At 33.6% G+C, this 13,650-nt stretch overlaps 1 protein-coding gene across 2 annotated transcripts; it reads right to left on the bottom strand.

Moving 5' to 3' along the window:
- Window positions 1-3,387: 3,387 nt before the first annotated feature.
- Window positions 3,388-13,321, bottom strand: LOC130226313 (H-2 class I histocompatibility antigen, Q10 alpha chain-like). 2 transcript variants are annotated; one of them, XM_056456617.1, is made up of 9 exons: window positions 13,179-13,321; window positions 8,573-8,845; window positions 7,812-8,099; window positions 7,453-7,737; window positions 7,200-7,316; window positions 6,810-6,851; window positions 6,207-6,254; window positions 5,907-6,000; window positions 3,388-4,399 (listed from the first exon to the last, which is right to left on the bottom strand). In XM_056456617.1, exons 1-9 carry the CDS (start codon window positions 13,240-13,242, stop codon window positions 4,381-4,383), a joined length of 1,230 nt encoding a protein of 409 aa, XP_056312592.1. In that variant the 5' UTR covers window positions 13,243-13,321; the 3' UTR covers window positions 3,388-4,380. The 2 variants fall into 2 exon arrangements, with proteins under 2 accessions (XP_056312592.1, XP_056312593.1); XM_056456618.1 differs by lacking the exon at window positions 7,453-7,737 and having other exon boundaries at window positions 13,179-13,320.
- Window positions 13,322-13,650: the final 329 nt, after the last annotated feature.

Below are 13,650 nucleotides of genomic sequence, written 5' to 3'. Positions count from 1 at the left end.
TTAATCAACTCATTACCTTCAACACTGAGTTCAAAACTCTTTTCAAATGAGTAGAGTTAACTTTCAGTAAATTTTGAGTCCACTACGCTCATTTCACTTGATGAAGTTGACTGTTGGGTTTTACAGTGTATTATTAAATAATAGTTTCTGTTAATTTTTTCTCTGTCAACATTATGTCCATTGTTGATGTGTTTTTGTGTAATTATCATTGATGTATATTGACTATATATACACTTTCTAAGCTACCGGTTTTCCAATCCACTTGAAATGTGCCATCCAGTTTCTCCGTCTAAGGTGGAGTGACATGAAAAAAACAACAACATGGCCATCAGCCAATTAACACTGCTCAAACTTTCAATCTATTTGTGTGTGTGCATGTGTGTGTGTGTGTGTGTGTGTGTGTGTGCGCGTGTGTGTGCGTGTGTTATATATCGAAGATGTATTTTAGTTTTTAATTTAGTTATTAAGTTTCGGTTGTAGTTTATTCTATTCTTATTAAGAAATGTAAAATGATTTTGTTGTATATAAGAACTGTACATGCGGGTTATTTTTAATAATAAATAAAAAACAGAAAAATGTTCACTGACAATGCAAAACAAGCCCACACAAAAGTGGAACATGGCAACGCGGGTGTTAATGTTCAACTAGTCTGAATATTAATTCATGATATCTGCAATTACATTCTTCCTAGTCACAAAGCTGAATGCAGATATCTCCAAAGAAAGATCCTCCTTGTCAAAAATCTGTTTGAGATATCTCTAGTTACATTGCAGATATCTTTAAATGAGTTTTGACTAGACATAACTGAATTATGACTAGTATATGGCAAGGGTTATTTAATGCTAAAATGGCTTGTCATAAGCCACGCCCCCTGAAGAGCGTAAATAACCAATACTAAAACAGAAAGCGGAGCATCAGCAAGCATCACTAGTAACTAGGAGAAAGGTGGTGTTTGAGTTCTTTTCTTGTTGACACGGATAAGAGGACAGAGATGTAGAACTTCCAACAGAGATTTACACGATAATATAAACTTTATTAACTGTTTCCATGGCAGATAGTTATGCCTCATGGAGCGCGGAGCTCATATTGTCATGTTATGAACACAGCTGCGATTTTCATCCGATTTTTCCTTGATTTTTACAGGGAAGAGCCGAGGTTTGGACTTTTGGGATAAATCTCTGGCGATCAGCTGTCGGATGCTATTTTTAACATGTCAGAAATTTAGGTCCTACCTCGGAATCGCACTGTTGAATAAGATCAGCCCTATGAGTGTTTAAAAGAATTTGTCATATGGAGACATTAAAAGAGTTGATAAATCAAAAAGCAAGATACTTTATTTTATTAGAGGATTTCATTACTGGAAAATCAAGCTAATACCAGCTCAAGCTGTGTTATGGAATATGGTAGCTGGTGGTAACTGGTGAAACACCCAATTCACCCACCTTTTTAAGATTCCTTAAATAAGTTAGGAACTAATTTTAGTCTTAAGATATTTTGTGAATATAAATCCAATACATTTTAGTTTTTTCAAATCTTCTAATGTGGTGTTGATGCTGCTACAGAACAGCTTCCCCAGATTACTGCTCACACAGATGCCTCTGTAATTGTTAGGGTCTGATTTGTCTCCACTTTTGAATATGGGCGTTATTAATCCTTTATTCTATATGTCAGGAAAATGACCAACACTCAGAACCAAATTGAACAGGTTCATTATAGCCAATTGGAATTTTTGATTTTTAAAAAATAATTTCATTAAGGATAATGTCTGGACCACTTGCCTTTTTTGTTTGTAGAACTTGTATTTTATCTAGTAGCACTTTCTGTGATTGTCTAACAGATTTTGGTATTTGCTAAATATTTGCTCTGTATGGGTTAATTTATTATATATACAATTGTTCACTACTCATGTTCATTTTACTAAACAGTTTTTCAAAATGGTTTTTCCAGCTGTCTCCATTTTGTACTTTTAGCTCTTTACGTTTCTTTATCAGGAGGTTCCAGTTGTCCCAGAAATTGCTTGAATCAACAGATTATTCGATTGTTTTGAGCTGTTTTTGGATGTACTCTTTCTTTTTTTCTGATTGTGTTTTTATATTTTTAAGCTGCCTGCTGAGTTACAGACCAGCGTAAAGGTATATACTGTAGGCCTACTGCCACCTATGATCATGATGTGTGTAAAATCATGACTTGGCGAGGGTTGTTTGCGTCTACATGGCCTTTTTAAAAAAATGTTAAGTGTTTTAGAAATACAATGATATTAATCATAACAATGGATGATATCAAGTACAATTATATACAAGGAAAATTAATAATAATAAAATAAGATAATAAAAAACAGGGTACAGAGGCAAACTATCAAATATTATTTACAAAGTTCTTATAAAATTTCACAGTTTTAACACTTTTTTTGCTGTAAACATTTTGTAAAGTAGTAATTAAACAATTTAAGTCTCCACATGGCCTTTGTTTTGGGCCTTTTTGTTTGCGCTATGACATCATAGAAAGCGCCTAGACCCTAAATTTGCGGGAAATCCGTGACATTTCAGAAAAAATGCGAGATCTGCAAAATTTTGTGGAGTTTGCTTGATTTTGCAATAAATTCAGCAATCGCAGGAAGGGCTGATTTATTAATAATTTATAAATTGCATTTTGTTAACATAACCCACACCCTCACAATGTAATGTAAAATATTGTTTTACAGTGTCAATGATGCTTGATGTGAGTATCCGCAGCTGTATCCCTTCTAGACTTAACCTTGGTTTACAGCTGTGTCAAATCTGTTAAAACATAAGATATTTTTTTAATTCTCCTGAAAACTATATCCATTGATTTTAATAGTATTTGTTTTTCCTGTATGGATGTCAATTCACCAATATTTTTCAAAAAATCATAAAGGGTGAACATCCCCTTTAACCAAAGACATAAATACTATTGTCCACATAGGCTCTTTAGTTAATATGAGACTGTAAACTAAAAGTCACCACTGCAACACAGCAGATAACCCGTGTCCTGCTTTAAATAGGCCTAAATAAAATAATAAAGCGAGAGACTGTTACAAAGGTTATGATTATAGTTAGAATAGGCCCAATCTAGCACTGACGACAGGTATATATGCCTTTGATTTTATCTGCTTCTAGCATGTAAACAAGTTACCATTACAGCTAACTGAGTCACAGAAAAATGTTTACAGTGAAATGAGAGGTTAAGGAGGACTTACTGTAAGTATACATATACATGAATGTAAATAAAGTCCTACCAAAAACAGCTTCAACCCTCCCTTAGAAAGTCTTGTGTTGTGTTACTTTTAGAAATGAAAGCTTAATAGTTAAATACACTTCAGCTTTTAATGAATACAGTCAACAACAATAGTAATGATCACAGTAATCATTTTCACCCTTTTTAAAACCACTTTATTGTGAAGAAAGTGCAAAATTCACAAGATGCTCAGTTTTTAAACAAAGCCAAAACTATATATTGACATAAAATTGGTTGTATATTTACGCATTCGTTCAGTGACAACTTGTGACAGGCTTCCTATAAATATTTGGCTTGAAATCACATGTAAGTATGAGTTCAAAACAACATTAGCACTATTTCACTGACTGTGAACAATGTTGTACTTTGATATTCATTGGCTGCTAATAATAATTTCACTATTCAGAATTTGCAAAGAATACTTTTCTGAAACTATATTATTAAGGAGAAAGTCTGAATGTCTGAATATAAAACCAACTTTACCATTTTTTTGTAAAAGCACTATAAATGACAGCTATAGAATAAACCACGTTTATGATATAACTTAAATAAGGAACATAATAACTTAATAACAAGAAAATATCGTTATAACACTGATGCATCTTATCATGAAGAGATATTACAAGATCACACATAAATATATATATATATATCAAAGCTGAAAATTAAACCTAAATTAAGCAACTAATATAAAACAACCACAACATTTTACAGAGTAAGAAACTAAAGAATGCATTTTCTATTCTTTATAGAGCATTGAGGATCATTTTATGATACATTCGTCAAATAGGCTCTGGGTGTTTATTGTGCTAAAAAGTGCACATATTTAAAAAACTAGCATTGAAAATATCAAGGGAAAAACAAGAAAGAAAAAAAACACGCACTTTTGTCTTTTAAATAGGAATAATAAGTCAAAAAATTTGTAAGAAAATATACATAGAACAAAATTTTAGGAGAAATTTTAAGAGAAACAAAAGTCAGGACTATCTATATTGACACTCTGATGATCCGACTTTGTTTAACTTTTTAATTCTCTCTCAGTAGACTTTTTTTCACTTTATTTAGCAGGCATTTTCAACTTCCATTGTTTCCATCGGTAGAGATTTTCTCTCTGCAGCTGTCGGTTTATTTTTGGACTCCCTCACTGAAATACAAGCATAAATACATGTTATTTAAAATATAATTAGGATTTGTACTTATACATACAACTACAGCCAAACTACACCAACAAATTGAAATCAACATATCCTCAGTGCACTAGTATGTAAACTTACAAACTTTAGCAAAATTGCTACCTACATCATTGTACATTCATAGTCGCTCTACAGCAGTTCTAGACGTTCTGGACATTACTGCTGTCTGGACTCCAAAAATTGCAGTCTGGACTTTCAAAATATTCTCATCAAATCTTCTCTCAACTTCTCATTGGATCCCTGTCCCTGCTAGTCCAATATTGTAGGCCCATAGCATGGTTAACTATCAATTTTGTCGACCACAGCAGTCTGTTAGCATTATAAACACACTATTTGGGCAATATTCATTTAACAAGGGTGAATGGAGTAAGCTAATTTTACCACAGTACATCTATGATGTTAATAGCCAATTTACACAGATTTTAAAAAATCTCAGTAAAACTACCAGAAGTGGGAATCCATTTGCATTAAACCATTAAAGGCCTTTAAATTTAAATTCTTTTTCAAATATTTCCCAAGTGATGTTTAATATTTTCACAGTATTTCTCATAAATTTCATCCTTCAAGGAGTCTTATTTCACTTTTTAAAAGCACTTTTAAAGCACAGATTTTTTATAAAACATGTACTACCATTATCCATTATAATTACTAAGATGGCACATTTGGAAGGAACTAAAGTCACTGGGAAGCTCTGCTATAATAGTTACTTCACACCATCCCTATGTAAATCTCTAAGTAAAACTTATTCCGTCTGAACAAATCATGGTGAAGCGCCTATGGTGAAGACTTCTCTTTCTTTTCCTCTAGTATCTAAAAGCAGAAAAGTGCTATACAGTGCACCCTCTGGCTGTACTTTTACTAATATTACTCATCCCGAGGCCGTCAGACTATGCAGCTCCACTGATTCGATCCAAGATCAGCGACAAGATGATCCCAAGGTTTCCATAATCATGGACCAGGCCGTATCCCTGCTGTGGTGGTCATGGAGGAGTGGAGAGCATGAGACTGATTCCTGTGACGCTCCAGGGACAGACGAGTCTTCGCATAGGTCCAGCATTCTCCAGCCTCCGGCGCCTTGACTGCAGGTCTGCACAAGACGTTTGGCCAGCAGAGAAATGGTCGTGCCCAACTGAGCCTGGTTTCTCTCGAGGTTTTTTAATTCTTCACTTTCGCCAATTGGTGAAGTTTTTTCCTCGCCGCTGTCGCCACTAGCTTGCATGGTTCGGGATTTGTAGAGCTGCGCATCGATGGATTTGCTCTTCAGTGTTTGGAGTCTCAGTAGTGATGATTAAACCACACTGAACTAAGCCAAACTGAACTTAAACACTGAAAACTGGACTGACACTGTTTCAATTTACTATGATCTTCTATGTGAAGCTGCTTTGCCTCAATCTACATTGTAAAAGCGCTATACAAATAAAGGTGAATTGAACTGAATTGCACGTAAATCATAGTTACCTCATTGTCCATTTTCTTGTGAACATTGTTGTGAGTTGTGAACATGGTGAGTGAGTAGGACTGCTTTCTGAACTTCCCTCACTACTCCCTTTACCTGTTGAGGTACAGTGAAATGTCAAAGTGAGCTGTGCATGTTATTTTTTAAAACAGTGTGCCAAAACTTTGTCCAGCAAAAGAAATAGTGGAAATGTAAACTGTGAAAGGCATGCAGTAGAACAAGATGCATTTAATCAATCAATTTGATTTTGCAATAATAAGAAAAGCAGGTGCCAATCTATAATTGAATAAAAGAATATTCACCAGAGTCGGCTGAACCGTCTAGCATAGAGCGTTTCTCATTCGTATTTCCTGTAACATGCAGATATTCAAGTCACATCATCAATAAATAAAAAAGACAAACACTGTTTAATTTTGTTTTGCTACTCTCTTTTCAACACAGCCTGGACATTTCACTTATATTGCACTTTGATGGAATATTAATTTAACTTTCAATTAATGAAAAATATAAGCACATGGACAATAGGTTTTTCTCCACCAGTTTGGCACATTGCTCAATAATACTGCTAATACTGTACATGTACAATAAAGTGCTACCAATAACAGCTTCAACACCCCCCCCCCCCCCTTAGATAATCTAGTGTTATATCACTTTTAAAAATGAAAGACAATAGTTATACATTTTAGAAGTGTATAACTAAACATTAGAAATACACTTTAGTTTGATTTATTGATATATTTTGATTTATTTTAATAAAGAATTCATACACCATCATGGTTGAAAAGTATTTTAGTTTTTAAGGATTACAGTCAATGATAATAATAAGCTTCACAATAACCTAATTGTCCACCATTTTTAAACCCACTTACTTATTGTTAACCAAAAGCAATAAGAAGAATATTCACCAGAGACAGCTGATACGACAGAGCGTTTCTCATCCTTATTTCCTGTAACATGCAGATATTCAAGTCACATCATCAAGAAATAAAAGACAATCACAGTTAAATGTTGTATTGCTACTCTCTTCAACACAGCCTGGATATTTCACTTATACTGCACTTTGATTTAATATTAATTTTAACTTATAATTAATGTAAATGTTGAAGTACATGGAAAAACTGTTTTTCTCCAACAGTTTGGCACATTTCTTAAAAGTGATCTAATTTGTCTTAAAACAATGAATCATCTGAAAGTACTGTCATCTAGAAAGAGTGTTTAAAATATACCAAACATTCCTTTAAAATAATGCTAAAATAAAAGGGAGAGGAAATGTTCATTAATCAGTCTCTACTCACCAATTATGTTCTTCTTTTTTAAGATAAAAACTGTTACGCCAATGGCTACCAGCAGAATCAAAACTCCAATTATTGCTGCAATCATAGCTATGGGAAGCTCTGAAGGGTACTCGCCATCTACACAAATGCAAAGATAAGTAATTTAAATTTTAATCAACTATTTTAATTTAGTTTTGACACAAGAAAGTGGAGGTTCACAGCTTTTGCCAAAACTTTTTGAATTCAAAGTGGTATTTCTGTATGCTTTGATTACTCCATCTGACGATAATTGGTTCCTTGAGAGTTCTGTGGAACACATGACAGTCATATTCTGCTTTTTCATCCTCATATATGTAAACGCTCTTTCTCAGCTGAAAGGTCCCATCTTGGTTTGGTCTAACTCCTGAGGATTCTAGATCATTATCAGGCAGTGTTGTGCGGTATTTCCTTATGGTCAAAATCACATCTTTAGGGTAGAATCCAGTGGCCAGACAAATGAGTTTTAGCTTGGGTTTGCCACTGACTATCTTCTTCGCAAACACATGAACATCTGGGGCAGCTGAAATCACAAGAAGAATTTTTAATCAGTCAGTTCTATAACACTAACCAAATGAATGCTGTATATAAACTCACAGACTTGTTTAAGCTCCTGATCTCCATATTCTCTGAATTTGTTGAGCCAGTCCACACACTCTTTTTCCAGGTAGCCCTTGGTGTACTGATTTAGGATGGGCACATTATCCCATTTTCTCTTGGTTGGAAGAGCTGCGACCACTGGGGCAACCCAGTGAGACTCCGCATCATCAAAAGCCAGGAAGTTTTCTCCATCATAGCTGTACTCATCAATGCCTTTAGAAAAGCGGGTTTCATTCCCCTGACTCTCAATTTCACAACCATGTCTCCACTGAAGAACATGAACATCTGAAACAGACACCAATTAAACTGACTGTAAGATGAATAAGCAAAAGCAAAAATGATACAGATATAATGTTATAATGATATATGACCAATACTGCTCAAACATTTTAATGCTTAAAAAGGTCTCTTCTGCTCACCAAGCCTGAATTTATTTGATCCAAATAGAGCAAAAAGTCGAAGTGAAAATTTGAAATACTTTTTAGCGTTTAAAAAGCCGTTTTCTATTGAAATATTTCTAAATGTAATGTATTCCTGTGTGAATTATTAGCTTCACTCTAGTTTTTTATGTAAACTGTTAATAAATACTGATGATCATAATAATAATAATATATTTGAAAACAGTAAACTAGCATATGAGAATGATTTCTGAAGAATCATATGAGTGGATTTAAAATCACAGGAATAAATGACATTAAAATATATTCAAAAAGATAAGTTATTATACATATATATAAGTTATTATAACTATTCCTGACCTGATTTATTGTGTCTCATACGGTCCATCAGAATGCCGACATTCACACTGAACCACTGTTCTTTGCTCTTTCTGGACTGGGTGCCTTTTTCCCAGTAATCTGCCTGCATTTTCTCTTTCATCCAGTGCTGTTTAGGAATCTTCTTCTGCTGTTCGCTGTTGTAATAGTCAATCTGTCTGTCATCAAGCAAACCCATTGCAGTGAATTCATAGATGCCCGGCAGGTCAACAGGTCTGGATAAAGCTGTGTATATGTAGTAGAGGGAGTGTTTTTCTGTATTGAAAAAGAATAAATAATGAAAATGTCAAAAACACACGATCCACATGATCATTTTTATCAATACATTATGAAAATAGTTTCATGATGAAGTGGTGACATCTGACTATCACAAACAAATCTGGTTAGACTGGTTTAGGATGTTTTTGTCTTTACCTTTCAACCTATAGACAAAGTTTTGCAACATCTGTAGTTGTTAATCATTGCTATTATATTTGGCACAGCCGAGGTCAGTTTAGTCTGTCCGGGTTTCTAAATCTTCTAAATTGTCTGGGATTTGGCTTTTGGTTTCGCTTTCTAAGCCATCGTCATTTTTATTTTAAGCCTGATTTACTTTTGCTTGGCTTCGCAGCTGACTGTGAGACAGAGAGAAACATTATATAATTAATTATTTGATCTAAACGACTCAAATCTACATTTATTCTTGTAAGTATCATACTTCTTAGATTTCCTTTATGTCATTTGTTTCTCATTTGCTGTATATTTTATTAATTTGATGTTGTTATATATTATGTATTTTATACATATCTAACATGCTTTGGCAATACTGTACAAAATGTCAACAGCAGTTTTACCTGTCAGTGGGTGCACATGGCTTCTGAATAGAATAAAGGTATAGAAATTGTGGATTTCTTTTTTTATTTCAAGTATTTTCTTCAAAATCTTCAACCCACTGAAAAGAAACGTATTATAAATAACAATATTGTTAAAAATCTATTTTTTTGTCGTATGTAGGTAACCTAAGGTCATGGCAAAAGGTGTGTTTCAATCTGGCAACCACCGCAAGTATATTTCAATCCTGTGGGCAGCACTTATATCCTACTTAACAATAATAATAATAATAATAATAATAATAATAATAATAGATTGATAAAAATGATTATTATTAATTACATATTTAGAGGTTGTCATTCATAAAGAAGAAAATGAATGCAATATGCTTAGTTTTCAACCTATAATGAATAAAACTAAGACAAGATTTAATATCTGGCTTCAAAGAGATTTATCTCTGAATGGTAGGGTTTTACTGTACAAAGCTGTCCATCTAATGTATACAAAGACTTAGACAAAATACTATTAAATTTTTTTATGGAGCAAGAGACATCACTATATAAAAAGAAAATTATGTGTAAACAAAAATGCTATGGTGGTTTATCTGTGTTAAGTTTTGAAACTTTAAACAATACATTCGAAATTAATTGGTTAATTAAATTCCTAAAAGAAAAGATCAGTACGTGGTATACTTTTCTAAAACACATACTTGACATGATGGGGGTATAGAATTTCTGTTGAGATTTTAAAAGGGGCGATTTGGTGGTGCAGTGGGTAGCACGTTCGCCTCACAGCAAAAAGGTCGCTGGTTCGACCCTTGGCTGGGTCAGTTTGCATGTTCTCCCCGTGCTTGCCTGGGTTTCCTCCAGGCGCTCCGGTTGCCCTCACAAGTCCAAAGACATGTGGTACAGGTGAATTAGGTAAGATAAAATGGGCCGTAGTGTATGTGTGTGAATGAGTGTGTATGGATGTTTCCCAGTGATGGGTTGCAGCTTGAAGGGCATCCGTTGCGTAAAATATGTGCTGGACAAGTTGGCGGTTCATTCTGATATGGCGACCCTGGATTAATAAAGGGACTAAGCCGAAAAGAAAATGAAATGTAATTTTAAATTCAACAAACTTCCAGTGAAACTAGCTACATTTTACAAACAAGCGTTATTGGCCTGGATGCTGGTATTTAAGCACAATTTTCCCCCAAACAAGTATATTATTTGCAATAGTAGATGTATTCAATATAAAAACAAATCTCTCTTCTTCCAAAAAAATGGTATGAAAATGATATTGTATTAGACAACTTCTAAATTTAAATGGAAATTAATTATCTTACAGTAAATGTTTAGATACATTTAGCTTTCCAGTTACTCCAAAAGAGTATGCTATTGCATTTGATGCCATATCTCAACAACTTGTTCATTTTGTGAGAGAGCATGGAAATCAATATTAAAAGGAAAATATGTTGAAGAAAACCATTAAGAAGATATTGATATTATTAAACAAAGTTATACTAATAAATATATTAGGAATATTACAACAGGTCATACAGTTATATATAATAATTTAAAATGGACCAGTGTATTCATGAATATAAATTGGAAAAAAGCTTGGTGTTCGTATGAAATATATTGCATATATAACAAAGTAAAAGAAGTTACATTTAAAATTTTACATAGTATATATCCAGCTAAAGAGGTTTTAGAGAAATTTAATTTGGATATTGATTATTCCTGTCATTTTTGTTGCATGGAAAATGAAACTATTGTCCACATGTTTTGTGATTGTATGTCCACAAGGATTTTCTGGGTGGATTTTCTTAGAAGAAAAACAAACATTGTATTCAAGTTACACATTTTTGATATTTGCATTTATTATGTCAATATATCTAAAAAAAAAATTACCTTTCTTGTACAACTTTTTATTATTATGGGAAAGTTTCATATACATCAAAAATGGACTGGATCCAAGCCAAATTTTGTTCACTTTCTTCAAGAGACTAAGGATTACTACACAAGTCTGGAGAATATTGTTAATGAAAAAGCTAAGAAGACTTGTCATATTCTTAAGGAATATAAGATTTTTAATTACTTAATGTTTTTTGTACACTCTGGCATAGATTTTTGTATATAACTGTATAATTCTAAATATAATTATTTGTTGTTAATAATAATAATAAAAAAGATCAACGTTGATCCGATGTCAAGAGAAACGTACATGTAGGAAATGTCATTTTGCTATCTGGGTCCTTTGATGAACAAGTTTATAGCCTGTTTTTATTAACAGATCATTCTCAAACAAAAATGTGCTCTATAAAACAGTGTTTTATAGACAACAGTGTTTTGATCTAATTATGTTATCATTTTATCAGTGGCGCCCCCATTTTCTTAGGGGTGGCCAAGTAAGGCCACACCAAGTCTTGGGGTGGCTCACAAAAAAATAATGAATTGTGTATATATTGTGAATAATGAGTAATGTTATATTTTTGTTTCTGGTAAATGAAATAATGAAGTTTTAAATAATTCCATTAATTACTCTTGAAATATTGCAATTTATTCCTTGAAATAATTCAGCAAGTACACGTGCAAACCAAATCAAAATCAATATTTACTTTAAAAACACCTTTCAGGTAAGTTATTTTTCACATACTTTTATTGTACAGCATACAGTATATGCCATGTCTAAAATAATGGAGTTTAATGAATGAATTAATAAAACAAACAAGTGAACAAACTGAACAAAAGACATTACTACACACACACACACACGCACGCACGCACACACACACACGCACGCACGCACGCACACGTTTATCCATGCTTCTTTTTGAGCCACAAAATATTAATACATGTTCTTCTATTGATGTATCTTTTTGCAAAATACACCCACAAATTATTGAGATTTCTGGCCCTTTTAAGTCAACCAGCAAAATAATAGAGTTGCTAAATAAACTAGATTCTGAAAAGCTGATTTCAAAATGCATCTTTTTATTTTATTTTTATTTTTTGGATTTGTGGTTTTCAATCAGATAAAAAAAACACCTTTTCATTTCAAGAATAATAGTTTCTTAATAAAAAGTGTGCAATCTCAGTGAATCAGCCACATCTGTGGCGCTAATCAATCCGCAATAATTTTGTGGCTACATTTTTTTTATTAATTAATTAATTTATTTATTGAAATATTGCGAATTTACGTAAGTACATTTAAATTAATAAAATCAACATCTAAGTCACACCCCTGGCCACCCTTTGGGGCGCCCTGCATTTTATTCGATCCGGTAGCGCAAGCACAACATAACTTAAAAAGGCGGTCAGTGTTGCCAGATTGGGCGGTTTTTAATTGATTGTGCGGGTAAAAATGACATAGGCGGGTAGAGAAATGTATGGCGGTTTTGAAACGGCGTGCCCCCCGGGCCCTAGCCCCAGACACCCCGGCTTAGAATCGCTTATGGTAGCCTCCAGATTTATGTGCGGTTGTTTTTGCATTTCGGAGTGTTTTGGAATCAGTCAGGTACATCTGGCAACACTGAATGCGGAACTAGGTGGTTTCCTGAACCGAAAGTATTCGCTGACCACATTCCATAAACAGATCAAATAACCAACACAGACCATAAACAGGCAAAACCTTGAAGACATTTTTATACCAATATTAGGAGATGAAATACATATGCTATATAGAGTAATAAGAAGCTTAAGGAACAACAATGACGTCGATTAATTAAATTTCGATATTTAAGAAATATTACAAAAGACGTAGCTTTTTTGAGTCAAAATAACAGCAGACTCACCGGTCCAGGCTGGTACAACAGCAAGGAGCATCACTGCCGAAAACAAAACGGCAAAAACAGCCATTCTGAAGCCTTGTGAGGCCGCGGTGTGTCTGCTTTCCCCTTCACTAACATACGGCAAGAATTTAAACCTGTGTCCAGTCTATCTATAAATATAAAGTTATCTCAGCCCTCGGGAGGGGTAGGCCTACGTCCCCCTCACTTTTAGAGACAGACCGAAACAGGTGATTTTAAAGTGTCCACTATGCCCTGTCTCAGTCTATATTTTGACTAATATAATGATTATTATAATTCAACTAGTCAAAACGACAATTAGAGATATTTGTACAATATGATTGTACATAAGAAATCAGATTCAAGATATCTGTAAATATATTTTGACTTAACTCAATTGAAGATATCTCTAATGATGTTGTAGATTTCTCTAAAAGATGCATCATATATTCGCAAAGGTATAGCGATGTCTCTAATT

This window comes from Danio aesculapii, chromosome 1, assembly GCF_903798145.1.
Source record: "Danio aesculapii chromosome 1, fDanAes4.1, whole genome shotgun sequence".
Lineage (NCBI taxonomy): Eukaryota > Metazoa > Chordata > Actinopteri > Cypriniformes > Danionidae > Danio > Danio aesculapii.
The sequence above is the reverse complement of the archived record's forward strand: the minus strand, read 5'-3'. Positions and strand labels throughout refer to the sequence as shown.

Coding starts and splice junctions, on each gene's coding strand:
- LOC130226313 (XM_056456617.1), bottom strand. CDS start 13,242: ATGGCTGTTTTTGCCGTTTTGTTTTCGGCAGTGATGCTCCTTGCTGTT. Junction 8,846..13,178: donor TGTTGTACCAGCCTGGACCG/GTGAGTCTGCTG, acceptor TTTTCAATACAG/AAAAACACTCCCTCTACTAC. Junction 7,317..7,452: donor ACCAATTATCGTCAGATGGA/GTAATCAAAGCA, acceptor GCATTTGTGTAG/ATGGCGAGTACCCTTCAGAG.